We start from the raw sequence: 12,392 nt of genomic DNA, 5'->3' as shown, positions 1-12,392 counted from the left end.
TAAGAAGGAAAAGATGAGTAGAAAGGAGTGCTGTATTTTACCGAAATTTCCTATGAGTATGAGATGGATAGAAAATGTAAAGAAAAGCTGTTCAAATTATTCCAATCTGATTGAACACATATTGCTAGATTCCTACCTAAGGAATGAAAAACATTAAGGTTATCATTGCCTATCATTACAGGTTCTTTTAAGGATGATCAGAGTCACAAGTGTTAATGTTTAAATCACAGAGCACTGCAGTAACACGTGCATCTGATCAATGACAAGATCATGTGGTACTTAACTCCTTTTTTTCTTCACACAAGTTCAGCATTACTGCTGAAGAGAGCTGTTTGCATGAAGGCCTTGGATGCTGAAAATGTCTTTTGCATATCAGCCACATGTGAAGTCTCTGTTTTCTAAACTGTAAGTTGAAAATTCATCTTTCCTTTCCTTCTCGCCTACACTGCCCAGTTTCTTTCTCTACCTGCTAATAATTCTCTTTCATTGTGTTATTTAAGACAGTGTTTTCAGATATCATTTGTATGATGGCTGCTATATGAAACAAAATCATATTGTATGTTTTGTACTGTGTACAAGATATAATTAGGCCCTACTGGACTATGAATATAAGAAAATTCCATTGGGTTGGAAACCATGAAGGAGAGTCCAACTGGGTAGTTTTTACCTTTCCTTGGAGGCAGAATTGAATTACAGCCAAAATCAGTGATCTTCACTACCATGCGATTGTCTACTACACAGTTTGTGGATTTGAGTCGACCATGGACTTCAGTTTTGCTTGAGTGCAGGTAAGACATCCCCTGTGGTTGATAATAAAAGAGGAAAAAAGCAAGACTACATGTGAGACACTCAGCAGTTACCAGACTCAACAAGAATGTGAAGTATTAGTGTATATCTGTCCAAGTAATTAAATTGCCTTCATCAGCAATGGATATGCATAAATCACAATTCCCTGTCATGGAGGGAAGCAAATATTATTTTACAGAGGAGACTTTCCAAGATGACAGGAACAGTCAATGTTAAGAAATGAGGAGATGGATCATTAGAAGGATCATGTCATGGAAGACCATGCTTCCTCTTAGTTAACAGAAGTCTGACATAGCATCTTGGGTTTTGGTAAGATTAGAACACAATTAAGCAATTAGGAAAACTTATTTCCTCCCACATAAGTTTTGATTTCACTTGCAATAAATGCTTTTTTGGTAAATTTAGCACAGATTTGTTGGGAAGTCACACAAAAAAAGTGCTTCTGACTACATGTTCATCCAATGGACACCATAGGTGTGAGAGGAATTGCTCTTTATGTCTGTATTGTCTTTGAAGATTACCATACACCAGAGACTTCATTCAGAAATGTTGCAGCAGATCTTCTTCTGCAAAGCAGAGGGCTAAAGAGGGGCCAATGCAGAGAGTGTTAGATGATGCACTAAGGCTTATGTAAGGCAGGGGATCAGATCAGACAATCATAAAGGTCTCTTCTGACCTGGCTGATTATGGTTTTCTCTGTACTAGTCAATACATATCAGCTATCCATGAGCTAAACTCGGAAGTGGGCACCATGAGGACTGGCCGATGCAGTTTCAGCTATGTTTCCTGAGATTTAGACTCCTGACTCACAACACACACAGGCGTATGAAGGTGTGTAGTTCGCCCCTTTTTACTCATCACCTCTGAATTTATCTCATTTAGTCTAAGACACTCGAATAGGGTGCAATACATGAGAAGGGGCCAGCACTGAGGCATAGCAGGAAAAGAACATTAGTAAGTGGGCGTAAACTGAAGAAGGGAGTAGGTATGCTAATTTGCACCCTCTTCCTATTATTTATTCTGTTTCATCTCTCTCTTCTGAACTACTTAATCTCACACCTACTTATAGGCTGCTGCTGGTTGTTTTACTTCCTATAGTCCTCTTTTCTGTAGCTCAGTATATGAAGCACAATCTATATTCTGTGGAAGCCAGAACAGGTACATCATATCTGTTTAGTTTCTTCTCTGAATGGTCTTCCACTTAGACTCCTACGTGTATAGCTCATCCTCTTGTATGATAACTGGTAGATAGACTTTAATCAAGGTTACATAGCTCATGTGGTCATGAATACACTGTATGACATGCTGGGTTTTCTCTCCTTTGGTACCTGTATTTGGGAACGGACCAGCAAATGCTGCAAGAGATCACTGAGACATGAGCTGAGTTTTGGGCACAGTAGATGTATGTCTGAGACACAAGCAGCCTGCAAGAGATGCAATCCCTGGAGAATGTTGTTGGACTGGTTATCCTGGACCTATCTAGACCATGCCAAAATTTACAGAGACTGTGTGCACACTATATCCAAGGAACATATTTCTTGATTAAGCAGCTTTTATCATGCAGCCCTGATGACACTATCCAGGATGTTTTGCCTGCTTTTGGCCCTATTTCCTCCAGCTGTGTGTTCTTCCAGCACCTGATTTCATCCAGGAAATATACCAATTGCTACAGCAGAATTCCTAACCAATTTCAGGATCAAATGGCAGGCAAAGGTAATTTTTATTTCCTCATACCAGAGCTTTCTTGTTAACAATTTCTGGAGCAGAAGTCTTATAGATGTGCCTGATAAAATTTTCCTCTTTCCTTCCAACTATCCTCTGCACCTACCTGAAAACACAGAACCTATTAAGAACCCACAATGTGATTTTCAAAATTTATAATGACTTTCAGCGCAGTACTCCTAAATCCTTGAGGCATTCTTGTAACCTCTGCTCTGAAGCTCTGAAGCTTTAGTTCTGACTGAGAACCCTTTTCCTGACACAGTGCAAGAATATTACAATCCCTTGCACAATATCCTACAGCAGCCCCTTATTTAATAAATAGTGTTGCAACGACAGTGTATGCACTAATAACTGCAAGGCTTGATTACTGCAATTCCTTCTTAGCAGACCTTTCATCAGAGCTCTTTGGTCACATGTAACCAAATCCACGTAGCTACAGGTGGTGCCATCAGACCTAGAGACAGCAAAGATATAGAAAAGAAAAAAACGAAAAAAGGGCAAAAAAAAGTAAATGGAGCAGATTTAGGGCTTCCCTTTGCCTATGCCACCTCCTCTAGTGGACTAGGGGATGCTGTAGGAATAGTCACTGCTTGGCTAGCTGTACCAGGGAATACAAATGATACAACCTCCTCTGTTCAGAAACACTGATGCAGCAGCTTCTGTGCCAGATGAAGAGTAGGTGAAGTACGAGGACTGGGCAACGATAAAAGCGGGGTGTAGGAAAGTGGTGGTGTGGAGAGGGAGGAGCATATCAAAAGGAAGACAGAGAAACTGCAGGAGCTGGTCATAGGGATTTTAAGAGCTTGGAGAGCTGGGCCTGGGCTTGAAAAGGGCAGATGCTGGGATGAGAGGAACTGGAGCTGAAGGGCTATGAAGTGACTTACGTAAAGCAAGAAGCCATTCAAGTAAAAATAGACAGGGTGCCCGGAGGCTGGGAAGCTGTGGTTTGGGAAAAGCAATACAAGAAGTTCATGGAAATGTCTAGGTCCCAGAGGCTCCACCACAGCATCAGGTCAAGGAACAGGAGAGGCTGGCAGATCATCCAAGTGACAATAAGTTTCCTGATATTCCTAGGTACATACAAGTTTTCGGGAAGATTTTGTGAACCATCTCTACTAACATGGCTAAAAATGCTGAGGAGTCATTCCACAGAACAGATGTGGTGTGCCACCTATCCTCAGACTCCATGTCCCATCCCCATTACCAATGGTGCAGTGAACGACTGGTTGTGAAGTCCCAGTTCCAGTGCAGTCACTGGGCATTTGGTCACTCCCTTCAGAGGGACTGGGATTTCTCTCTCCTTCTTGTAAACAGAGCCAGTACTAATCCCTATGTTCTTAGGAAACATCTGAAGGTGAACTGCGAAGGGTTAAAAAAAAAACGTGGTTTTTGATATGCTATAAGGAGGAAGGGAAACTCCACTGATGCTATTTAAAATGAAACTTAATGCTGAACGTTAACTGAACTTGAAAGTCATTAACACGGCCAACAAACTGTGACAATTTGGATTAAGGGGGCTTTAATAAAGAGCAAGATTTTCAATATCTCTTTAGAACAGACACAGTGGAGTCATTCATCATGGGAACCAATTCTGAACTGATGCATGTAGGGAAATGGGAGGACTTGTCCAACTGCAAACCAGCAATAGGAAGAGGAGAGCAGTTGAGCACTAGCAAAAAGGCAGAAGTAATTCTCTACATTACCTGCAGAGGTATGATGAATTATTATTCCTGTGAATTATAAAGGTTCCTTAACTACCAGCTAAACAGATACAAGTCTCTAATGTAGAATAGAATTTCCTTTACCGCTCATATTGAGTCTTCCTACCACAAGGACCTAAAATGTAAAGATCTGTTGAAAACTACTGAAAACCAGTCTTGGTTTCTGTACAGGATTAATTTCTTCCCTTTCAAACTGCCTGAAATGGATAGCTCTAGTTTCTAGTTTCTCACTCCAGTGAGTGAGAAAATCAGGATGCAAAATAAACAGCTTATTTAGAAAAAGTTTATCCTGTCTCTGGATACAAATTGGAATAATTCCATCATTTTGCAAAAATACAGTTTTCCTTTATATGCCTTACCTGAGGCCAGAGAGCAGTGCGTTTTGCAGTTCTTGTGACTGCACAGGCCCTACTAATCAGAGCCACTGGTCAACAGATTGTAACCCTCTGATCTTTGGGTCACATTTCTTTGGGGCATACTTTATTTGTTTATTTATAAATAGCCCAAAGCCAGCTCTGGCTCCCATTTCCCCCTTCACTTTGACAGCTACTGGCTCCTCCTGCCTCATACACCTATCCCCAGAGGAGATAGGTGTGGAAAGAGTGGAAAGGCATACATCCTCTAGCAAGGAAAGGAGAAGACCCTGAGAGCTGCCCTTCTCCAGAGGATCCATTTTGCAAGACAGGCACGTTGATTAACATTGCACTGTTAGCAGCCTGCTTACCTTGGCAATATCATACATGACAGAGATTTTAAATTCCCAGTCCATGAATGTGCCATCAGGGTAGGAGATTTTATCATTTAAAACATCCTGTGAAGAGAAGAAAAGAGTGGTTCTAAACTGCATCAGAGAAAAAGGAGAAGATGAGATAGGAGTATCTAAATCACGCAGCCTTTCAACCAGCAACTGAAAGAGGTAGCCCTTCATTTTTTATAAGGAGTACATGCACTAGAGCAGTTGACTCAAAAAACAGAATATATGAAATATATTTTAGGTTTACACAGAGAGAGAAAATTGAGGACTCCAGAAAAGAGGGTTTTGTGTAATTAAAGGTAAATAGTGAATTTGCTTTTAAAGCTGAGTCTTTAATAAAGCAAAATAGCTGAGATAGAAATGGGCAAGGTGTGCAAGAGGAAGGGAAAGGAATTTCTGTGGTTTGTGCTCACAGTCCATTTCCTACCAATTTACTCATGGCCTTGTAAGTTCAAAGTAGACTGTTCCTTTATCTTAAAGTGCCGGTCATGTACAGTTCTTCCAGCCACTATGATTTCTGTTGCTAAAAGTAAACCTCCATGAGTATGCCAGTTTACAAGAAAAGAACTAGAGATAGAGCTGTTATTTTGCTGCCTTGCTGTGAGTTTGTTCCAGAGACCACTGCTACTGATGAGAGTCTTTGTATGAACTCAGAAGCAGAGACAATGTGTGCCTGCAGAAGAGCTGATGCCAGCATTACTTTGTGATTAGCACTGAAATAATATTGGTAGTAATAAACTGTAAGTCTTTCCATAACTCTTGCCAAGCATCAGTTTACCATTTCTTTTTATAAACAGAAATGAAGGGCTGTTGTCCCTTACAGCACAGGATTTGCCATATTCCAGCCTCAAACTGTTTGTCCCTTATAATATTGAATATATTCTTTTCTCTGTCCTTTCACGCTCTGGGAGCAGTGTGAGGTCCACAAGGACATCAGCTTGGACAACAGCTACAGCTTGGAAAATAAAGAAAAAGTTATATCCTATATGCTCCCAATAGGGGACACAATACAAATACTGGCTGTTGCCTGGGCAGAGCTCTGCCTGTACTTTTCCTTGCTTGCACCTCACCTCATCCTCTGGCTGCTGAGAACCATCAAGCTGATGGCAGCTGCAGCAGCACCTGGGGAAGGCTGGAGAGAACAAAGCAAGGGAGAGGGAACTCAGAGTCAGAAACCTGCCACCACTTGCTCAGTCCATGGCTGCTGCATGAGGGCCAGAGACTTAGAGATAGGGATTTTTTTTTCTTACTTTGAAATTTGATAATTTGGGGGTGGAAGGAGACCTGCAAAATTCTTTACCCGCAGAGAACCTCTTTCACAGTACTCAATCACCGCAAAGATCATGGTGTCTATCTTCACAGTGCCATAGAACTTGGTCAGGTTGTAATAATCAATCTGTAGGAGCTAGAGCAGAAACATGGCATCTGTTTTTAAAAGTAATCATTGTTAGTACAGAAACACAGGTCAAGGATACTTGTGTGACGTGGCTTTTTATCGCAGGCCCTGATAAGATGTATGAGTTTCCTTTAAACTCGTGTGTACTAAGGCACTGAGTGAAGTACTTGAAGACATTTGTCATTCCAGAGCCTTCTGGATTTGGGAGATAAGAGTGGCTGCTGTTGGATACTGCAAGTTAATTCCAGAGCCCACTATAGTCTCCATTATTGCCTCTCTACTCAAACCTCCCAGTTGACCAGAATAACCATTATGAGTGACAGAAGGTTGTGAATCAGTCAGTAAATGAGCAAGTAGTAAAAATTTAATGATGCTGCATGATATTATGGACTTTGTCCATTTATATAGACAACTGTAATTTACTTTGAGGTATTTTTAGAGCTTATTGAATTTACAGTATAGCTGTGTTGTGTAAAAAGGAAAACTATTCATTCAAAAAAGATGCAGTACTGCGGCCAAATTCATCTCACATGTTGGAAGAGTCTGTATGCACAAGTCAGCAGAGAGTTAATTATATTTAAAGAGCTGCACTTGGCGTTCAATAATAAGATTTAACTACAACATTCCGCTACTAATGAATTAGCATGATATGAGCAAAAAGAGTGCATTGCCTTTTAGCATCAGCTATAAAAATGTATTTAGCAAGGCCATATGACAGAGCATGAATTACTTCATTCATCCTCAGCTTCAGTGGCATACAATTCAGACTCTAACTGATGATGAGATCACACACACAAAGAGAAAGTTCATCAAGCAATATCCTTTGAGGAACTCATTACCCATCCACCTCACAAACATGCACAAACGCATGGCTGTTGGAGTTGACAGTGGAAAGCAATGACTTCACTCATAGGCTCCATCCCACCCTGCAGTGTCCAGTTGCTATGTGCAACAGTTACCTTGTTCAGTTCTATTTTTTGCTTCTCTGAGAAATTACCATCATTGTTTCTGAGATCCTTTAGGATCACCACCTGAAGAAAAAATAACAGTGGGAAAAAAATCATAGGTTTAGTACAACAGCAATTCATCCTTCTTTTCCAAGAAATGTCCATACAAAGAAATGCTTCAGAAACACCTGCCTACTGCTTCACTGTTGGAGTTTCAGTTAATCAGCTAATAAGTAATGGAATTATATTTCCTTCAAAAGATTTACCATGTGGATAGGAACTATTTAGAACTGTCAATGATGCAAATTTTAACTCAACATTAGTATATATCAGTCAGGCAGATAGCTACAGAATGTACAAGAATTGCCATGTAAATGGCCTGTTCTCCATTAATCCATTTATCTCCTCAGTACCAAAATGTATCAGATTTCTGGTGCCTCTGTTTCTGCTTCTGTGCTTCTGGACTAGGCTAGGGGTTCATGGAGTCTAATATTGAGTCTAATATTTTGCCTGCCGTCAGTAAGCAAAATGTAAAGCACCTGATAGGGAATAAATGGCTTATTCTTTCCATAAGATCAAGCCATTTTGCAAGGTCAGGAGAGGTGGAATTGTCCCTGGAGAGGAATGACCTCCTCCCAGAAAGAGCCCTCCTAAGCCAAGGAAGGGAGCATGGACACTGCAGTCAGGTTACCTTCTTGTCATATTTGCCTTGACGCAGTCTCTGGGTGGTGTCACGTCTCTTATCTTCATCGATCTGAGGACAAAGAAGAATAATTAACTTGCAATTATCACTTACTCCCCACTTGGCAGGTCCAGAGAGATAAGTAATGTCAGTGTGTGCCACGCAGAGAAGCATAAGCCTCTCTCTCTAGGGAGTGCCACTACATGCTACAGAAAGTGTGGGACATCCATGCCGCTCCCATGGCTGCCAGGGCCTCCACCTGCTGCTTTCATGCTCTTGGGTGTTACAGAGGCATAACAAAGCACAGGGAAATAATTTGTAACAGTGGTGGTGTGGAAGAGACAGGAAACCAATACCCAGCCCGTTCCCCTATCACAAAATGAGCTTTACTGTTGGGAAGCAGATGTATTCTATTAGGGAGCGATAAATGGGGAATAATCTCTTTTTTCTTCAATACAGCAAGTGAGGGTTAAAAAAAATTTAAAAAGAAGTAATTTTAAGAGATCCTAGTTCTACCAGAGTCATAGCCTGCATTGTAGTCGCAGCATGCCAACACCCCAGCATCGATGGTCTTTAGAAGACAAGAATCCAAGACCCAGCTTCAGGCATTGTGCTTCTCTTACCTTCAAACTAACATGACTTGTCTCACTGGTCTCCAGAGGCAAGATTTGCTCAGGTGGTATATGGGACCATTTCTTCCACCGACGCTCATTATCTCTCCTGTACATCCTGCAAAACAAGCAAACTCGTTCAGAATATCCTCCCAGTGAACCGAAACCCGCAACAGGAGATTAAGACAGGGAAGCTTCCAGTGTCAGGATGACACAAGGATGGAGTGTCAGGTGGGCAAGGCTTGAGCACAAGCCCTGTGGCTCTCTTACAGTTTTCCAGTTTGAGGCTGCTCTAATTCCTCTAGCTTTGGGAAAGCCTAAATGCTCATTCAACTCCATAGACGTAGCAGAAGAACAGAACAGATTTAGCAGAACAACTGCTAGGCAATTGCCAGTCTCAAGGGACGTCAGAACAATGTAAAGCACAAAGGGTCGTCTGGATTTTATATAGTCTTCTCCTCCGTGTTATTGAATGTACTCTGAAGGGAGGTCCCACAAACAAACACAAGCCAAAGGAAGTCCTGGCATCAATCCTGGATGGTAAGAACTGGTGTGAACACAATGCCAGGAGAGGGGATAACAACAGTGTTGAGATGAGATGCCTTTTTGTGTGTGTCCCTTGTATTCTGCACATTTTGTACAACTGATGGAAGAGACCTTGGAACAGGGAGAAGGAAACTGCTGTCTCCCTTGCAGAACTTCAGAGGAGACACTATCTTCTCTTAGAGAAAAGCTGCAAGAAGACTAGCACTCATCAAACTACCCACTTATCCATGCAAGTCCTTCCTCTATTAAAAAAAACACAGGACTGACTGGAGACACTGCAGGGGAATCCCAACACCCTGATGACTGCTGGCAAGTGCTCCAAAGGGGAGAACCCATAGTATTGACTAATAATACAAATATTCCCTTTTCCAACATTTTTAACTCACACATGTATAAGAAAAGGGAGACCAATAATTGTGGTAAGAACTGGTTTTCTCAGTTTAATCCCATAAGCTGTGTTGTATCACCAGGAGGCACTGCAATTCAAACTGGTAACAGCTGGTGATTAAGTACATATCAAACTGAATGAAAATCTACTAGGTTTCATATTTAGTTATGTGTTTTTCAGGACTGCGTTTTTACTTAGCAGTCAGAACTACACAGGGAGGTGTAGGATAGTTCAAGTGTCCTAGAAACTTGGGAGATAAAGAAGGAATAATGAGGCATTTTGTTCATTTTCATAGCTGAGTCTCTCTTCTCCTTTGCTTGTTAGGGGACAATCTTCGGTAGCAATTATAGTTGAGAAGTTTGCTATTATTTCAACACTAAAAGGGCGAGCTTTATTCTAAAAAATCCTCATGAATCTCTTCTATATTTAATGCTTGGGAATATTACAGTGATATGTATACAATAATAATCTAATCATCTAAACAAAATCTTTAGATTTTATGCATCTCTTCTCCTTTGCTTGTTAGGGGACAATCTTCGGTAGCAATTATAGTTGAGAAGTTTGCTATTATTTCAACACTAAAAGGGCGAGCTTTATTCTAAAAAATCCTCATGAATCTCTTCTATATTTAATGCTTGGGAATATTACAGTGATATGTATACAATAATAATCTAAAACAAAAAACAAAATCTTTAGATTTTATGCATCTGCAAATATGGAAGAGTACAGAACAACAAGTCACCAGACAAATTTTTATCAATTTTCATAGCCATTACAAACTTTACCTGTCTGTTTATATGTTAGTGCTTAGATGTGGCAATGATTAGCTCTTCTATTTCTTGAGTACAACTGGATATGTAAGAGTTGTATACCTTCATCTTTGATTTTTCCCTCATGAAAAGCTTTAGTTAGCAAGGCAGATTGGTCCACTCAAAATAAGAGAGCCTGGGTAGTATCTGTTTCTAATCAAGTTTTCTTAAGACCTGATTTTCTCACTTTTTCTGAAGTTCTCATATATAGCAAAGAGGGATGCTGAGCTACTGAAAACAGATGCACAGGTAAGACAATTTTTTACATATGAAAGAAAACCAAATACTTTGGAAATGGGGTGGCATTTCTTCCAGCAAAAGGAGACATCATTGATTTCTATTTCTCCTTTTTCCATCATGATAAAGCTGAACTGTGTTATACTTATGAAATTCTAGATGTTAGAAAAGTCAGTATGCGAGGAGTTGGACTGAGTCAGAGGAAACTGAAAGATGGGGTGGATCCATACAATGAAAACACCAAAACCTCATGGTGTTTTGATTCCTACAGTGACTCAAGACAACTACCTCCTTCTAGATTTAATTTTTATGTCACCAATAGGTTAAAGAAACACAAGTGAACCCCAAGTAAGCTAAAGGTGGGCAGTAAGTGGAAAAAGTCTGAAGATTGGTCTGAGACATATGTTTCTGTGTATGTATGAGTCAGAGCTTTTTAGCAGATGCAAAAACTATGAGCCTTGCTGCATCTTCTCCCTTGATTATTAACCTGACATAACAACGCTACGGATGCAAACACTATTTGGCATATACTAAAGAGTTCACACTGAGGGCAACCACCTAGGTATGTAAGGTAAGCTAATGAATGGTTCTTCAAGGAGACATCAAAGGCATTGCTCTAGGAGGAAAACTGTTCAATGACAAACAGGGGGCCAAAGAGGTTAGTACCTTAGAATCAGCAAAGAGATGATCAGAACCAGAATCACAATTCCTGTGAGCGTAAAGACAGCAATGGTCAAGATTTGTGGGCCTGCATAAAAGAAAATTTGAAAAATAAACAACTTGACAGAAGACACTGAAAAACAATATTATGTTTAAGAAATTACCCTCACCCACACATGTACAAGTCACAGTAGCTAAGCAGGGATATTCTTTGGTCACATCCAAATTGAGAGGCTTTGGTAAAGTCCAGCACTGCCTAGAGGTGACACGTGCCTGCCTCTTTCACTGCAGGATGAAGCATGACCCAGAGCAGTGCAGTCTTACATCCTCACCTGAGGCATGGGCACTCTGTAGGGACACCCAGGTGGGAAGTGAATTTAACAGCACTAAATCTCACATCAGCTCAGCAGCAGAGTTCCCAGGTGTTCTCCTCTTTAAAGACAAACTAGGATAGTCCAGGAATAAAGCTGACTTTTCTTAGTAACCACATTTTAAAAAATGAAGCAGCCAAATTTCTCCTTTCATTAACTTCTTAAGAGAGGATGGTGGAGGCAAACCTTGGGTACAACTCTCTGTGGGATAGGGATGTAGAGGGGGTAAGCAGTTGACCATTTGAAATCAGAGTCACTGGCAGGCAGGAAACATTGTTTTCCCCCAGCATACCCAGGGCTTAATGCAAAATGGGCTCTTCATCAACTTCTTTGGATAAGGCTTTCTCTGAATGGCAGAACAAAGGTTTGGTCCCTACGGTTTTTACCATTAAACACGACACTCAGTGATGACTTTCTGATTCAGGCTTTATAACGTATGTCTTTTCCTTTCCAGTCCTGCTGGGTACCCAGCCAGTGAGAAAGACATGCCTCTCTGACAGTGAATTTTCCACAGCTATCCATACCTTTGTCACTCAGAGTCTTTACTGATATAATTTGCTTCAGGACGGGATACACCTGAAGACCACAGCTTCCACACAGAATTTCAGCTGATACAGAGTACAGCCACTTGTGGATTTGAAAGGCATTTCTCACAAGAACTTGTTATCCAAGAAGAGGTCAAGATGAAAATCATGGTACAGCTTTTAACATACACAAACTTTTCAACATTTTGCACCTGGG

The 12,392-nt window shown here is 40.7% G+C and overlaps 1 protein-coding gene across 1 annotated transcript in view; it reads right to left on the bottom strand.

Moving 5' to 3' along the window:
- GUCY2C (guanylate cyclase 2C) overlaps positions 1-12,392 on the bottom strand; it is a 48,098-nt gene that overhangs the window by 15,872 nt on the left and 19,834 nt on the right. Inside the window, exons 11-17 of the mRNA XM_009290137.1 lie at positions 11,287-11,368; positions 8,653-8,758; positions 8,039-8,101; positions 7,360-7,431; positions 6,305-6,409; positions 4,975-5,061; positions 668-800 (exon numbers count right to left, since the gene is read on the bottom strand). Coding sequence (XP_009288412.1) covers positions 668-800; positions 4,975-5,061; positions 6,305-6,409; positions 7,360-7,431; positions 8,039-8,101; positions 8,653-8,758; positions 11,287-11,368 — 648 coding nt within the window. The remainder of the gene's footprint in view (positions 1-667; positions 801-4,974; positions 5,062-6,304; positions 6,410-7,359; positions 7,432-8,038; positions 8,102-8,652; positions 8,759-11,286; positions 11,369-12,392) is intronic.

Source organism: Aptenodytes forsteri, unplaced genomic scaffold (genome assembly GCF_000699145.1).
Source record: "Aptenodytes forsteri isolate BGI_AS27 unplaced genomic scaffold, ASM69914v1 Scaffold284, whole genome shotgun sequence".
Taxonomy (NCBI): Eukaryota; Metazoa; Chordata; class Aves; order Sphenisciformes; family Spheniscidae; genus Aptenodytes; species Aptenodytes forsteri.
This window is presented reverse-complemented; position numbering and strand designations above follow the sequence as displayed.